The sequence below is a fragment of the Equus quagga genome, chromosome 12, assembly GCF_021613505.1.
Source record: "Equus quagga isolate Etosha38 chromosome 12, UCLA_HA_Equagga_1.0, whole genome shotgun sequence".
NCBI lineage: Eukaryota > Metazoa > Chordata > Mammalia > Perissodactyla > Equidae > Equus > Equus quagga.
Window position 1 is genome coordinate 9,225,264 of NC_060278.1, and position 16,135 is coordinate 9,241,398.

The 16,135-nt window shown below is 38.0% G+C and overlaps 1 protein-coding gene across 1 annotated transcript in view; it reads right to left on the reverse strand.

Moving 5' to 3' along the window:
• Positions 1–16,135, reverse strand: part of MYO3A (myosin IIIA) — a 218,365-nt gene that overhangs the window by 10,070 nt on the left and 192,160 nt on the right. Inside the window, exon 32 of the mRNA XM_046678079.1 lies at positions 1,188–1,294. Within this exon, the coding sequence (XP_046534035.1) occupies positions 1,188–1,294 (107 nt within the window). The remainder of the gene's footprint in view (positions 1–1,187; positions 1,295–16,135) is intronic.

The following is a 16,135-nucleotide window of genomic DNA, read 5'->3' on the forward strand; positions in this document are numbered from 1 at the left end:
GGGCACAGAGAATTGCTGCTCTCTCACTGTGGCAGCGGGAAGTGGAAGAGTGAATAAGTATTGCACAAGGAAGGAACCGCAGCTGCAAAGGATCAGGAGGATGAACGTTTCAAGCAGTTAACGATGGCTAGTAGACATGAAGGCCAGGAGAGGAGGCTGAAGAGCAGTTCCAGGTGCAGTGAGGAAGGCCTCATAAGGGTCTGGACTTTATGCTGAAGGAACTGCTGACCTATTAAAGAATACATCAAGGAAGGAACACAATCAAATTTATGGTTTAGAGAAATTTTCTGGTATGGGCTGGAGAGGCTGAGAGTAGAGGCAGTTAGGTGGGGCCTGAAATAGTCCAGGTGAGGAATGATGATGATCTAAACTAGAGTGGTTGCTGTGTGGTTAGAGGAGGGAGATGAGTTGGAGGGAGCCTTTGCCAGTACAAGCCACACTTCTGAATGACTGATTAGATGTCAGGTATTAGAGAGAGGGCAAGATCCAGCATGACTCCCAGGTTCTTAGTTTAGGTAACCAAGTGGATGATGGTGGCATTCACAGAGAACAGGAACATGAGAGGAAGGGCAGGCTGGTAGGGGTGATGCCAATGAGCTCTTATGATGCATACTGTGAGTGAGCAGGAGCTGTGGATCAGAAGACCTCAATACAATTAACAGCTCTGACAGTTAAGTGCATTATCTATCTCAGAGTCCTGATCTGTGAGATGGGGTACCACCTTAAGGGCTGTTTCTAGGATTAGATATCACAATGGATATGAGCACTCCTCACTCTATTCCTGGAATCCAAAAGGTGCTCAATAAATGTGTCCTTTCCCCGCTCCTTCCCTTTCTTCTACTTTCACCATAACTCACCCACTGACATTAAGGGCCCTCTCTGGAGAGCTCCTGCTATGATGCACTTCTCTTTCTGGGTTGATATCTGCACATCAGCTCAGAGTAATGGACCAGCAGAGGAAACTGCTGGGAGGTCATGGAGTTTGCAGGACTGTGGGAGAGGCTTGGCTCATGAGGAAGAGGAGCTGGAGTAGAGCCAAGTGCCCAGATGCTTAACCAGGGAAGGAGCAGGCAAGTAGAAACCAAGTTGAGCCCTCCGTTTTGACAGGCCTAGTGTCGTCACAGTGTTCACACTGGTCCTTAGTGGATGCCATGGCTCCCAGCTGATAATAAGAGCGAGCCACTTACATGTAGCAGATAATAGTATGTGGAGTCCTCAGGGTTATTTAATGTTTTGGGCTTCCGGGGCCGTCTTGGGGGTCTCAATATTTTTGGCTCTCCTCCTTTAGAGATACCTACAAGAAAGGGGATCATAAACAAGTACTCAATTATGAAGACTATTATCAAGCAATGTTTTCCTTTTGGGGTAAATAAGAAATTATATACAAACAACTGGGTCTAAGGTGGGGAGAAAGAGGAAATACCTTCATTCACCCAACCAACCCTTATCATATTCTTCACCATGTGCTTCCTTCTGATTGTCTGGTGGTCTAGGACTTTGAGAGGTAAGGGAAAGAAAGACGAGGGAGGAAAGAAATGCATAGTTTGGTGATGTGGAATAGGATATAGCAGTTCAGAGCGGGGATAGGGAGAGGAGTCAAAGCTGCCAGAAAATCTTTAAAAAGGGTTATTATGCTCATAGACTCTTGCTGTCCACCCCCCATCCCCCAAGCACCCGCCTTACACAGAGACCTATCCATCAAGCACCCCCTGATCTTTATTTCAAGTCCCACCTCAAACATTGTGGCCCAAACAAGGAGACTGCCCATTTGCAGGCTGGACTGTTTTCTAAATGCCTAATTTATTCTGCCACCAAAACTTAGAACCCCAAACTATTAGAATTTTCCTATCTGACTTTACAAACCTTGACCAAGAAAGAATAAAGTGTGTCATCTTTTTCTGCTCTTTCTGTCAATACAGCCAAGTTCTCAAAGCTGTAGCAACATCATCAGAACTTCTGATGATCTGCACGTTTGGTCGTTAGTGCTCATTACAAGTGGCTTTATATTTACAGAGCTAAGAGGCCTCTCATGAAGTATTTCTGTCTATTTTTCACAATTCTTGACCATCCCATCCCCTGACTGCGTTTGTGCCAGGATATCTGCTCCATAGATACATAAAGATCAGGGTGGGAGTCAGGAAGGGGTGCTTACTGGAGAATGGCCTACATTCAGCAGATACCCGAGCATTCATTTCTTAGCTGGGCTTTAAGGGCAAGTAGATCATTACTCCATACAGTAAAGGGGCAGTAATGATTAATCTGATCTAATCCTTAGATGTAGAAATACACAGAGAAACTGAATTGCTCGAAACCATACTAATCAAATCAAGTCAAACGGAATCAAATCAATGAACATTTAGCGCTTACTCACTAGGTGTAAACAACTGTAATGGCAGTCTAAACCAGATTCAACCAGGACGGAGACTCTCAGATGTCTACCTTTCTAGCCCCATGCCCGGTCCCCTGGGTGGACATACTTAGCACAACGGCATTCACATTCTAACATTACTCAGCTCACTCATTTCAAAATTGATGGGAATTCCTGGATGACAAAGATAGATCAGTTAGTTGGGAGTACTTCACAGAGGTGTCATGCATGGAACAATGCTAATCAGAGAAAACCACAACAATCATACATTACTGTCTTTTTTTGAATAAAACAAAAGAAAATGAGATCTTTGTTAATGAGACCATGTTAACAGAGATTAGTAATAGGAGGAGTGAAAGCACTTTCCCAATCAGTCTCTGGAGGTTCATCTCCCGTTCTCTCTTTCCTCTCTTCTCCACAGGAACAGACAGAAGTGGAAGGAATCCAAGTATTGCAGCCCAGTCTGGATCCTGTCTCCGACTGTCACAGACACAGGAAACACAGTAAAACCTGACTTCTTGCCAACACCATAAACAGTGGTCTTTATTGTTTTCTTTCTCCTTACTAATCATCTCTCCCAGGGCTGATTATTAACTAGCCCCTCTCGGCTCTTGCAAAGTGTTATCATTTTAAAAGGTATTGATCATATCCACTTCTATTACTCATTTGAATCTGAATGGTAAGAAACATAAAAATATAGTATCAAGTTATTATGTTTTTAGAAACATGAAAGTGACCTAAGACTACATGTTAACTGACTTAATATTATTTAAAGTCCGAATTAAAATATCAGAACATTACTATTATAACAGAAACTAATTAAATTGAAGGTGGCAAAAAGTCTGGAGAGTCAAAAACAAAACAGATTCCAGGAATAAAGGAAGTCTTGCTCTTGTCTCCATTTTCTCATCAAATGTTCCCCATTCAATCTGATTTCTATTACCAAGACTCTATTAAAGCTGCCTTCTAGAAGGTCAAGGGTGACTACTTTATTGACAGATCCAAAAGTCATTTATCTGTCCTGCTTATCTTGGACTTCTTCTTCATTTAACGTTATCGACCACCCTTGTCTTCACGACTGAGGATGAGGTTTCTGAGGGCAGATACCTTATCTTATTTATCTTTGCATTCCTGGCACTTAACGAAATGCTTGACACATAGCAAATGCTTAATAAAACTTTGCTGGATGAGTAATTGATTCCTTTGCCTCCTGGGCTGAGTCACCCCCTCTCAGCTCCTTGCACTTTGCACAGTGTACTCCAGACCTGTGACTTCCTTACACACACCTCAGGTTTCACCCTCTCACTTCACCAGAGCCCCTGCCCTAATTTCTCATTCCCACCTGAATATTTCTATCTCAAACTCTCAGACTCAAATGAACCACTGGTCGACTTTCTTCTCCATCCAGGATTCTGTATACCACAAGCTCAATGGCACCATTATTTCTGTTCCCCAGGTTCAAAATATGGATGTCACCTTTGCCTTATCCCTTTTCTTCATTTCTTATAAACAGGCAATCATCAACTTCTGTGGATTTTTTGATACATTCTTTGGAATGTTTAATATTTATCCACCATTTCCTCTCATTTATCATTGCTACTACTCCGGGCTAAGCTACTCCTTTAATAATCATGGCAGTCTCAATCTGGTCTCTATGTCTTATCTCATAAATGAAAACCAGATTTTCCTTCCTTAAATACCACTTTAATTATGGAACTTCATTTTTCAAAAATTTATGATGCTTCTTTTTTCCTTCTTCATTAAGCCTAAACTTCTCCTAAATCCAGATTACTTACAGTCTCAGCAGTGACAATTTTATTTCCCACTTCTCACAAAATAGACTATCTCCCCTGGTCGGCCTACTTACCTCATTGGAGCCCAGACACACCACGTTTACAGCTATCATTTTGCTTATTCTCATTTTCTCGTAGAAAAGCTTTTCAAAGCCTCACTGACGTCTTAAGCATCCTTTGATGCCTGTCTCCAGTCCTCTCTCTTCCACAAAGCTTTCACTGACTGTCCAGTGATCTGCCACTCATGTGAACACCAACAGTACTTACAGGCGGTACAAATCATTTGAAACATGTTATGGGCTGAATTATGTCCCCTAAAAATTCATATGTTGAAATCCTAACCCCCAGTCCCTAACCCCTCGGAATATGACTGCATTTGGAGAAAGGGTCTATAAAGTGAGGTCATTAGGGTGGGCCCTAATCCAATATGACCAGTGTCATGATAAGAGGAGATTTAATTATTAGGATACAGACTGACACAAAGGGAAGAATGCAAAGACACAGGAGAAGAGAACCACCTACAAGCCAAGGAGAGAGGCCTCAGAAGAAACCAAATCTGTTAACTCCTTGATCTTGGACTTCTAGCCTCCAGACTGTGAGGAAATATATTAATGCTGTTTAAGCCACCTGGTCTGTTCAATTTTGTTATGGAAGCCCTAGCAAAATAATGTAAAACCTTACTATTTTCCCCTGTGATTTTTTTAATAGGGGGGCCATACGTTTTTGGATGGTGGAGATCATGTCTTAGGTTTCGATGCCTCCTGCATGTGGCAGGTGTTTGGAGATGCTAAGAGGTTTGATTGATTCCATTTTAGCTTAGAGACACAGTGCTAAGTGAAAAGTAGATACTAATATATGTTTGTTAACTGGATCACCACTGTTGCCAGATATAAAAACAAATCCCTGATGCTTTAAAGATAAATGTAAATAAAAGAACCAACAGGACTCTTGAAAGAGAATCCAGAAGACTTCTTGAACAATCTAGGGGTACAAATGTCTTAACCAAAATTCAGAAGTCATAAAAAAGGTAGGCATATTTGCCTATTAAAAAATAAATGAGGGGCCGGCCCCGTGGCCGAGTGTTTGGGTTTGTTCCCTCCGCTTTGATGGCCCAGGGTTTCGCAGGTTCAGATCCTGGGTGTGGACATGGCACTCCTCACTGGGCCATGTTGAGGCGGCATCCCACTAGAAGGACCCACAACTAAAATATACAACTATGTACTGGGGGGATTTGGGGAGAAAAAGAAATTAAAAAAGTCAAAAGACATGATAGATTTGGAAAACTATATTTACAACACAGATGACAAATAAAGGGTTGGTAACACACAAGAGTGCTAGCAAATGATTACAAAAATAGAGACCAACAGAAAAATGGGCAGACGATATAAACAGGAAGTTCAAGATGAGCAAATCCAAAAAGCCAATTAGCGTGGGAAGACACTGGAGCTTGCTAGCAGACAAGGAAATATAAATTAAAATCACAATGAAATATCATTTTACTTCAGATATGTGAGCAAAGATTAAAAAGAAGAATGACACTGCTGGACAGGATGTCAGAAAACGTGTATTCTCACAGATTGTTGACGAAAATGTCAATGGTTAGGGACTTTTAGGAAAGCAGTCTATCAAAACCAGAAATACCTTCCAACTCAATAACCCTACCTCTGGGGACCTATGCCATAAAATTAAAATCCTAGTGTACAAGGACATTTTCAAAGATGTTTACTGCAAGATTTTTCATAGTGGCAAAAAATTGAAAGAGAGTATCTAACAATAGGGAAAAGGTTATATAAATTATTGTGATCCATACAGAGAATAGTATGTAATCATTAAAATGAATGAATTATAGCTATTCCAGTTGGTGCAGGGATTCCTGCCAAGGGATTGAAGGAGAAAAGCAAGATGTATTAGTATTTATACTATGATCCTATTTATAGAAAACAGTGACAAAAAGCTCTATATGTGTATGCATGTATAAGTGCATGTATGCATACCTGCAAAAAAATACGCGAGAATGCCTCTTCTAAAGTAAGGGTTCTCTTGAGGCGAGAGGAATGTGGGTTGGGGGGGGAGAACAAGTGGAAGGAAACAGGAAAAGAAGAGAACATGAAAAAACAGCGCATTAAAAAGAATCCTGGAATGTATGGTACGGTCGCCTTTGTGTAAAATTATAAATATGCATGCGAGTATGTGTATATTATACAGATAAAAAATGTTAAAATGCATGGAGTTTTCAGAATTTCTGTTTAATTCTCGTATCTGGCAGAATATGCTTCAGTGTTAATTTACTGGCCTTTTTTCTTCACTAGGATAATCTGAAGATTATTCTTAAAGGGAGCCTCACTTAGGATATCGCCATGCAAAGTGGGCAGCCAGAAAGTGACAATTATTGATGAATGTATTCAACAGGGTCTGATTGCCCAGATTAAATTTCTCCAGACTATTTTGTATTTTTGAAGAGCAAACTTCCCAGCATACAAATACTTCAAAAAGGCATAAGATTATTTTGCCCTCTAAATTTTTGTTCCTTTGGGGGAGTATAGACACTGTCTGCTAATGTCATTCCAACCCCTTAATTACAAAAGTGACATAAACATTTATAATCACAAATTATCAGCAGCATATCAATGTTGGCAGTAGCCAAATTAGGTTTGTGACTATTTTGTGTGATGTGCACGACAAATATTAGCTTGTAAAGGTTACTGCTATATTAAATAGCCAGAAGGTGAAATATTTATTTATATTGTAGTTCTGGTAATAATTTAATTAAGTGTTTTAGTTTACCAGGAAATCACTTTTTTTTTAATAATGAACAAACATCTCAACATTTTGCATTCAGAAGAAAGAAGACAGATTTAAAACTCATTGCTGGTATTTGCTTTAGAAAATTACATTTTAGTATTATTCTGATTTTAATGATAATTACACAATTTTGTTTAAGTGTACATGCAGAGTACAATTTACATAAATATCACATGTCTAAATTAGATATTAGCAGAACAGAAATGCACTTATGTTCCTGTAATTTCTTCTTTAAGAAATCAATTTTTTAGTTTTTGTAAATTTCTATTTACTCCCGACAGTCTGTGAACTTTAAGCAATACAGTGGCCTACAGGAAATCTTAGAAGGGAGGAATATTCATGACTGCTTGTCAAAGGCAGGATTCTCTCCAGTCACGGTTGCAACCTGCCTTCCAGAAGCTGCAGTTTCTGCCTTTCACCTCATCTGCCCTCAGCCAGACTTGCCACTCTAGAAGAGAACTGGTTCCTGGTTCTGCACTGGTCCTCTCTGCCTTGCACTGCCTCGTGCTCTGAGCTCCAGGAGACATTTTCATTTCTCACAGTTGCCCTGCATTTGGCTACTTGCTTTGCTCTACTCTGTGGTCCGTCTGTGTTCTCTTGCGTGTACCGAGGTGAGAGATGTAAGGGAAAGTGCTTCTCTTGCTCTGAGTGCCTTTAACATATCGGGGTGCCTTACTGTTCACTGGGCCTGACTCACAGGCTTCCTTTGACCTCGATAGGCAGCTACCAGCCCCTGCCTCCTTTCAGAACAGCTCAAATGATTCTTTTGGCTCTTCCTTTCCTACCAACTGAACACCGATGCCCCAGAGTCAACTTACACCTGTACTTATCCTATGGGTCACAGGCTTTAAGCTTTTGGCCTCTCTCTGATCTGGGTACGTTGCACTGATATCCAGAACCTTTAAAACTGATCATTTAATTTTTCAATTACACTCTTAGGTTTAGGTAAAGTACTGTCCTCAGCCTACCCCTCATGTCTCTTCTAGTTGTGTCACAGGAGAAACAGAGGAGAATAAAGCAGCTCTGCTTGTGGGGTGAGACCAACAGACACACCCTCTGGATTATCATTTGTCTCTTGGACAGGATCACTACATATCTACTTTCGTCATCTCTGTTGGGCTGAGGTCATGGATTAGAGTGCTCAAAGGCTGGTTAGTTTTGTTCTAGTCCCTGGGGTTAGGTTACACCCTTATTCCTAGCCATCTTTCATACAAGTGCACAGTCATTAATGGGGGTGCCCTAGCAGAAGCAAAAGAGAATGCATGCAGTGATGCTGATGGTGTCTTCTTGAGAGTGCCGTCTTTTTTGGGGACAGTGATAGAGGATGCTGAACTGTGAACACGTACATCCTGTGTATGACCGTCCATGGGACTACGGAGACAGTGTGACAACAAAATACATGCTCACCTGCCTGGAGAATATTGATCTTAATCTATCTGAAAAAATACCTGAGTATATAGCCTGAGGTGAAACCCATATTAATTTTTCCCAAGGAGCCAAATTTTAGAAAATTATTTATTAACTGTTCACAGTCATTTTCTCAGATTGGCCTTTTAAAAACATAGATTACAAGAACATTACCTGATTCTAAACAAGCAACATTTAGTTTTTTCTTGCCCTCTGCTCATACTTCATAACACACAGACAGGTGGTTCCTATTAAGGGGAGATGAAATATACCAATATTTTAAAAAAGCCGTTATTCCTTATTAGAGCATGTCTGGTCACAAGCACAGCGGGAGGAGATGCCAAGCAAGCTTTCGGTGGCTCGAGACAGGCTGGCAACAAAGACGACACATCTGGAAATGACACTCAAGTCTTATCCCACATGGCCGTGGAAGCTCTGTACCCGGCTGCAGTAATATTATTCAGATTCTTAATTTTATACAGAAGGGACACTGAAGGTCCAAGTCAGCGAAGGACGGAGAGCGCCCGCTCTGCTGGAGAGTGAGCACCAGTCTCTCGGCTTTTCTAGAGCTCTACACATAGGCGTTCTTGTTAATGAACCACTTCAGGTGGGGGAAGATTAAGCTGACTTATCTACAGTATTCCAATTCCAATTCTGCAATATTTCATGCTATAGTTAGATTAGCTAGCGGTTCGCCAAGGTTATTCTTTGAAAAATGAATTTTAAGGGCTGTTAATATTCCATATATGAATGTGTCATTATTTATTCATCATTTTCTTATTGTCTAATTTTATTTTTGCCATGTACATAAATTTTTCTTTTTCAGCTCTGATGATTTCCTTTAGGCTACGTTCTCATAAGTGGGTTTACTGGGTCAATAATGTAAACTATTTCATTTTTCTCTTACATATACCAAATCACTTTTCAAAATGTTGACTCTTTACAGTCTGACCATTAGTGTCTCAGAATAATTAAATTAGCACATTCTCATCACTGTTAAATGCTTTTTTCATCTTCACCATTTTGATAAGTAAAAAATAGTAACTTGTTTTAATTTGTAATTTTTCCTTCTAGGGTGATTGTGTATACACTTATTTGCCATTTGCATTTGTTCTTCTATAGATAAATCAGTGTCTTGTGCCCACTTTGCCACTGGGGGTGTTAATCTTTTTCCTAATGATTTATAGGAGCTCTTTCTACATTACAGATGCTAACCTTTTTCCATTTGTTCTAAATATTTTATCCAGTTTATCTTTAGCTCTTTAACTTTTAATGATGCTTTCTAATCTCTAGAAGGTTTTAATGTTTACGCAGTCCAAATATATCATAATTTTCCCTTGTAATTCCTTTTATAACTTCTTATGCTTTGTCTTTTCCTAAGTAGAGACTGTGAAACACTCAGTTTATATCATCTGGTTTCTTTGGGTTTATTTCTTACATTAAAATCATTAATATATCTGGAAAATATCTGGGCATTCAGCATAAGGTAAGACTATCCTATTTCTTTTCCCCAAATCGGAAAAATTTTAAGCATTATCCATCCATTTCTTATTGGTTTGCTGTGTATCTTTTTGTGACAGGCCTTTACAAATACTAGGGCCAATTTTAGGGGTATCTATTCTGTTCCATTAATCTGTGGTTGATTTTTGTAACAAAGGTATAGGGTTTTAATTATTATAGCTTCATATCATTCATTTTACTATCTACTAAGGAAAGTCCTCATTTATATTTTTTTCCCTGAAATTTGCAAATGATCTTTAGGACATTTTCTTAAGTTCCAAAGGAAATCTCATAGAGATTGAATGCAATTTTTTTTAAACCTAGAAACTAATTTTAGAATAGTCATGTTTACAATATTTTATCTTCCAATCCAGAAAAACAGTGTCATTCCATTATTCACCTCTTCTTTTTGTCTCTTGTGGTTTTCTTGCTAGCTTTATTTCAAGGTATTAATTTTTTTTATTTCCAATGAGCTCTTTTCCATTATAAAGCTTTATAGGAAATAATATCTATATATTTATATCTACATATCCGTGAATTCTATTGCTAGTACCAATCATTATTTTGATTCATTCTTTGCATTTTTAAGGTCAAAATTCATGTTGTCTACTAATACTTTCACAATCTTATTTTCTCCTTTTCAATAGTTATGCTTTTAGAAACTTGTGCTCACTGTCTTATTGTATCAGCTAGAAATTCTCAAATAACAACAAATGTTGTTATCACCATCCTTATCTTGATCCTGCTTTTTAATGGAACCGCTTCCAGTGTTTTACAGTTAATTATGATGTCGACAATTGGTTTAAGAAACACATTCTTCATATTGCTAAAGAATCTCCTTCAATTTCTACTTTAGTAAGAGTTTTGCTTTACATCAGGACCAGGTGTTGGATTTTTTGAAAATTGTTTCAACATTTATCAAAATGACTTTTTCCTTCTGACCTTTTGATATTGTGTTACATTAATAGGTGTTATTTGGACAGTCTTTAAATGTAATATTGCATTCAATTAGCTTGTACTAAGGAGTTTTACCTCTAAATCTCTGAGATTGACTCATAGCTCTCTTCTTTCTTCTCTCCCTCCCTCGCTCCTTCCCTCCCTTCCTCCTTTCTTTCTCTCTAAAATGTTATTTGTCAGACTTTGGTTCTAGGGTACAAGACCTTCATAAAATAGGTAACTTTCCACACTTTTCTTTTTTTCTCAAACAGATCACATAGTATGGGAATTATCCATTCCATGAACTTTGACTGCAATTGCCTGAAACACCATGAGTTCTTGGATTCTTTTTTTTGAAGGTAATGCTTTGACAGACATACTGTCATATTGACTAGTTCTTTTCAGAAATTTATTTTTCAGACCCAAATTGTCTCTCTGAAATTGACTGCATTTATAATATGCCAAGATTTTAGTATTATCAATTATAGTTGTTATAATCTTGTTCTTATGTCTAATTTTTTTCGTGGCTTCTTTTTGAGGTAATTAGTTGGGAATTTATCTATTTTGTTGTTTCATTTTCAGAAAACATTATCTTAGTTTCATTTAGATATTTGGTGTATTTCTGTCTTTGTAATTATTTCTCTTTTCTGCTTTTCCTGGGGTTGAATAATATATATTTTTTAAATTTCTTACCTTATATCCATTTTTCATTATTTTCTCTCAATAAATAATGAAAACATTTAATGATTTGAATTTTCCTATGAATATAGACCTGGTTGCATTACATTCATAGTTTGTATATGTGGCTATTCTCATTTTTATTATTTTGAAATAATTTATACATTTAATTATAATTTCTTCACTTCAGATTATCTTATTGAATTTTAATTTGCAGAGTTGTTTTTTCACTTCTATCTCAATCGCCTCATGGTCAGAAAATGTAACCTGGTTCAATTCTGATTTTTGGGAGTTTGTGGGCTGGCCCGGTATGTCTAGTTATAAGAAAAATTTTTTTTAAAATGCTAGGTATTTAAAAAGAAGGTATTTTTCTCTATGTGATATGAAATTATAAACACATTGAATGTGAATTTACTTTGTTGATTATATTATTTTATCAAATATGCTATGTAATTTCCTTTTGCATTGATCTTGTGTAGCTAAGTGATATGGCATCAAAATATGTAGAGAAAAAACGCAGTTTCCTGTGCTGCTAACATTGTTGATCTTCTTTTGTGCATTTTTATCAAAAAATGTAATGGGAACTTGGGAGCAAGTATATTGTTCATTGCTCTCTTGCTTCCATGTTAGCTCCATGCCCTCTGTAGTTTAGCGCAGAAAAAATTATGGAATGAGGAGAAATAATTTGGGTACAAAAAATTTAGCTGTTTCCCTCCAAGGCTTCTAGATCCAGTGTTTTGTCTGAACTAATTTAGTTAACTCATCAGAAATCCATACTTCCAAGTGTAAACTCATATGGGGCAAACTGCTTTATACGATTAGTATTTAATATAATTAAAATGCTAAAAATAAATGATTCTCACTGAATTGTAAGGTTGCACATAAAGTAATTTGGTTTTGGATACTGAAGCTTGTTGTTTTTCCAAGAGTTTGGGGGGATTAGTGTTACTTCTCATGAAGAAAGGAGTAGCAGATAAACCTGGGAAGATAAGTGTTCACGGGAGGTATGTTGGGTGGATAGCAATGTAACTTCTGCAATCTCTTTACTTTCACTCTTAATGAAAAAATACTCCTATAAAACATATAACCCAACATTATCTGAGCTACCTGGCTTTCACATGGATGCAAGTATGATTATACATACGTGTAGAAATAGGTTCTTAGAGAGTTTTGCAAAACGCATTTCTAGGTGCCAGCATTACAAAGGCAAAATGATAGGCATATCTCAAAAACAAAGCAGATCATATCTGCACCATAATAACTGAAAATGTTAGGGTTATTGCATGAATATAAATGCCATAAAAATTTAGAAATAAATGGAAAATTGCTATTTTTTCCCTAACATTTACTCTGAAAGCAACATAAGAGTATTTTCACGATATCTACTGTGTGTGTACATGGCCAAGGGCTGCTGTGATTTGGTGTTGAATTCACTGATGATGTTATGTAAATGAAGCATGGGAGTCCTAATAGCATCCTTACTTGTTAACCTTGCAAATCATTAAAAAATTACAGCCTGCTGGAGACTCAGCTTCTTTGTAAGAGGAGAGAAAGGGAACATGCTTTTGTGTTATCAGGGTTTATCTGTCCTACAATTAATCTTTTTCTTTTCTTCACAATGGTCAACAAAAATTGCCAGGTGCACCATAAGTAAGAAGAAAAACATTCCCCCAAAAGGAGGACTCTGCACACCATTCAGGGAGAAATTACGCTATGTCATTGTATACTTATGAATATAACAGCATTTATTAGGATCTGTGATCAAGTGGCCATGCTCTAGTTATTTAAATTCTATACTACATTTCTTTCAACAAAAATGTGGTACAGTTTCAATTTATAACAAATATTATCAAAATAACAATATAAAATAAATAGTTCAGATACTTACCTTATTTTTTTAAAACTTCATAATTAGCTCCTCAGTTTTCATTTTGACATAATTTTACTCTTGACACTTTTGCACATTTAAAAACATGTCCCACAGAAAGAGAAATCTTCTAAAATAAGGTTACAGTTTGTTAAAATTAATTTGAAAAATTAGATTATCATCACTTATTATCCATGCTTTCTAGGATTTTCTTTAGAATGTGTAAGAAGCTTTTCCAGGCCACTTTACACAATCCAGCTAAGGTTTACTGAGTTCTTACAACCAAGCTGAGTATAGCAATTATTTGAAGATGCCTGTAGATTTCTGAAAAGCGTGAGATAATTAAAATTTCAGGTGACTCAGGCTTATTTTAGTAAGAGAATTCTTTGCAAATGAGCTTGATTTTGGCTTCCCAAGTGAAATTTTTCATGGGGAGTATGGTTGGCCACAAAGGACAGTCCTGCAGGGGTGGCCTGTTGAACCCACCCTAACAGGAGCCACAGCGTATCAACTAAATCTGCCTCGCAGGTGAGGGCAGCTGCTTGCACTTCGAGGGTCCAAATTTCACGGTTAGCAGTTCTGATTATCTAAGGAGATAGGACTTCTCTATATTATGAGACTTTCTTTTCTGACTGGCGTTTCAAAACAGACAACATACGAAAATAAATGAACATTTAAAGAATGTAATGTTTCACTTTTTGTTTTAATAAAAACCAAATTTTCAAATCTTCACTCGACTGGCCGCCATACTTTGCTCCACTGTAATGTTTGGAGGAAATTAAGCAGCTTTCCAGCCAATGACTAAGCAGTTATTGAATGTCACCTGTGCGATGAATAAATGTGCTAGGGTAACTGAAAACATGAGTCTATAGTACAGGCACGGTCCTGCTTGCAAAGGGTTGACGATCTACTGGAGGAAGACAAAAGTAATCTACATAAATTACTTTGAAGATAAACACAGGCGAACTGCGTACTCATAATCTCCTCCCTCCAGCAAGTGTGCACCTGAATACTGTGGGTCGTCTGCGATGTCTGTAGGTGGATAAAGATAACTGTGGGAAAATCACCAGAACTGGAAGAATAGGGAACGGGCAGTGGTGGAAATTCTTGGTTGAAACGTGGTCAGGAGATTGGCAAACCCACGCTATTTTATAAAGAAAACTAGGATCTAAAATTGAGGGTGGAGTTAGCCTATCCTGAGATAAAACAAGGACATCCAAAGGTACCATAATGCATCCAGACCATTGCAGAGATTAAATACTGACCACGCAATATCTGACCCAATTTGCAACCTCAGTTGGAATTCTGGATTCTACCATGAACTTTTATAAATATTCAAGGAATTTTTGGAAAAAATAGTTGCACAGATCATTAAAATATATGAATATAAACTATACCCAATGATAAAGCCTAGCAAATATTGGAGGTGAATCTCCTAGAAAGTAGGACAATGATTATTTGTATCCACTTTTCCCATTTGTGTATATTCTAATATTTTAAAAAACCTCTGGGGAATTTAGTAAGTAATTGTTAATGCATAAGAAATTCAATGGATATTTTATAGTTCTCTTCCCACCTGCTCTGCCAGCATCATTCTGCACAATATCTTAAAAACCTTCTTCCCCTGGCTTCTGATACTAGGCTCCCTGGTGTTCTCCCCACCTCTCTGGTTGCTTCTCTTCGCTCTCTACCTGACCTGTCCATCTGAACTCTTGCTCTGGGTTCCCTTCTCTTCTCACTGTAGGTGGATTTCCTGGACCATCTCATCTACTCAATGGCTTCAGTTATCACGCACATGTCCGCCTGCCTACCTGGCAGGTCATCTACTGATTAACCGTTGCTTGAAATTGTTTACCGTCCCACAGCCACCACTTTGTCCAAACCACTGTCACCTCTTGCTGTCTTCCATATTCCCTTTCATGCCACCAAATTGTGTTCACATGATACAATCAGAATGATCTTTCAAAAATGCAGTTGTCTATGGCAGGGTTAAATTTTCGCAAAAATTGTCCAAAAATGTAACTTGATTTTCCTAAAACTAGGCTTAATTCCTGCCTCTTAATGCTCACTTCTATTTTCTAGCATTACATTACTTTTAATGAATCCTAGTTAAACTCATGTGCTTTCAATTCTCTTAGTGTCTTCTGAGTGAACGTAGTCATTTTGGGTTTGCGCTCCTCTTCTTTTTCTCTCTGGGCCACATCTAAGTTGGGGTTGGGGGTGGGAGACTTTTGCAGCTTCACGGCATTAATGGAGACAGGCCATCTGCTCAGTAACTATTGTTGGCTTTTCACCAGCATCTGCAGAGAGAAACTGTACTGCCTAGTCTCTGGTCACTGGCATCCAGTACTTCTCCCAATGTCCTCCCTTACTCCTTGGTTCTAGGTTGTCAGGTCTACCCAGACCCCTCTGTGTCTTCAGGCCACTTGAGACCCTCTCTCAGGCACTTTCTCTGCTACTCTCAGGGATGTGGGACAATTCAGATATTTGCCAATTTAACCTTAAACAAGTGTTGTAGAAAATATAACTTCTCCACATGTGCATAGAACAAAAGAGTTCTTCTAAACCTGAAGAATTAAAGAAATGTCACTGAATTACAATCCTCTCCTTATAAGCTAAGAATTGGTTTCTGATCTTCTTAGGTTCATTAAAAAAATGGCAGATTGAGGAATAAAGTGAAACAATTTGACTTTGTAGTAAAATTCTGCTGCTTTTAGTTCTATCAAAATCCTTGAAAAAGAAGAATAGAGTTGGAGGCATCACAATTTCTGATTTCAAGATATA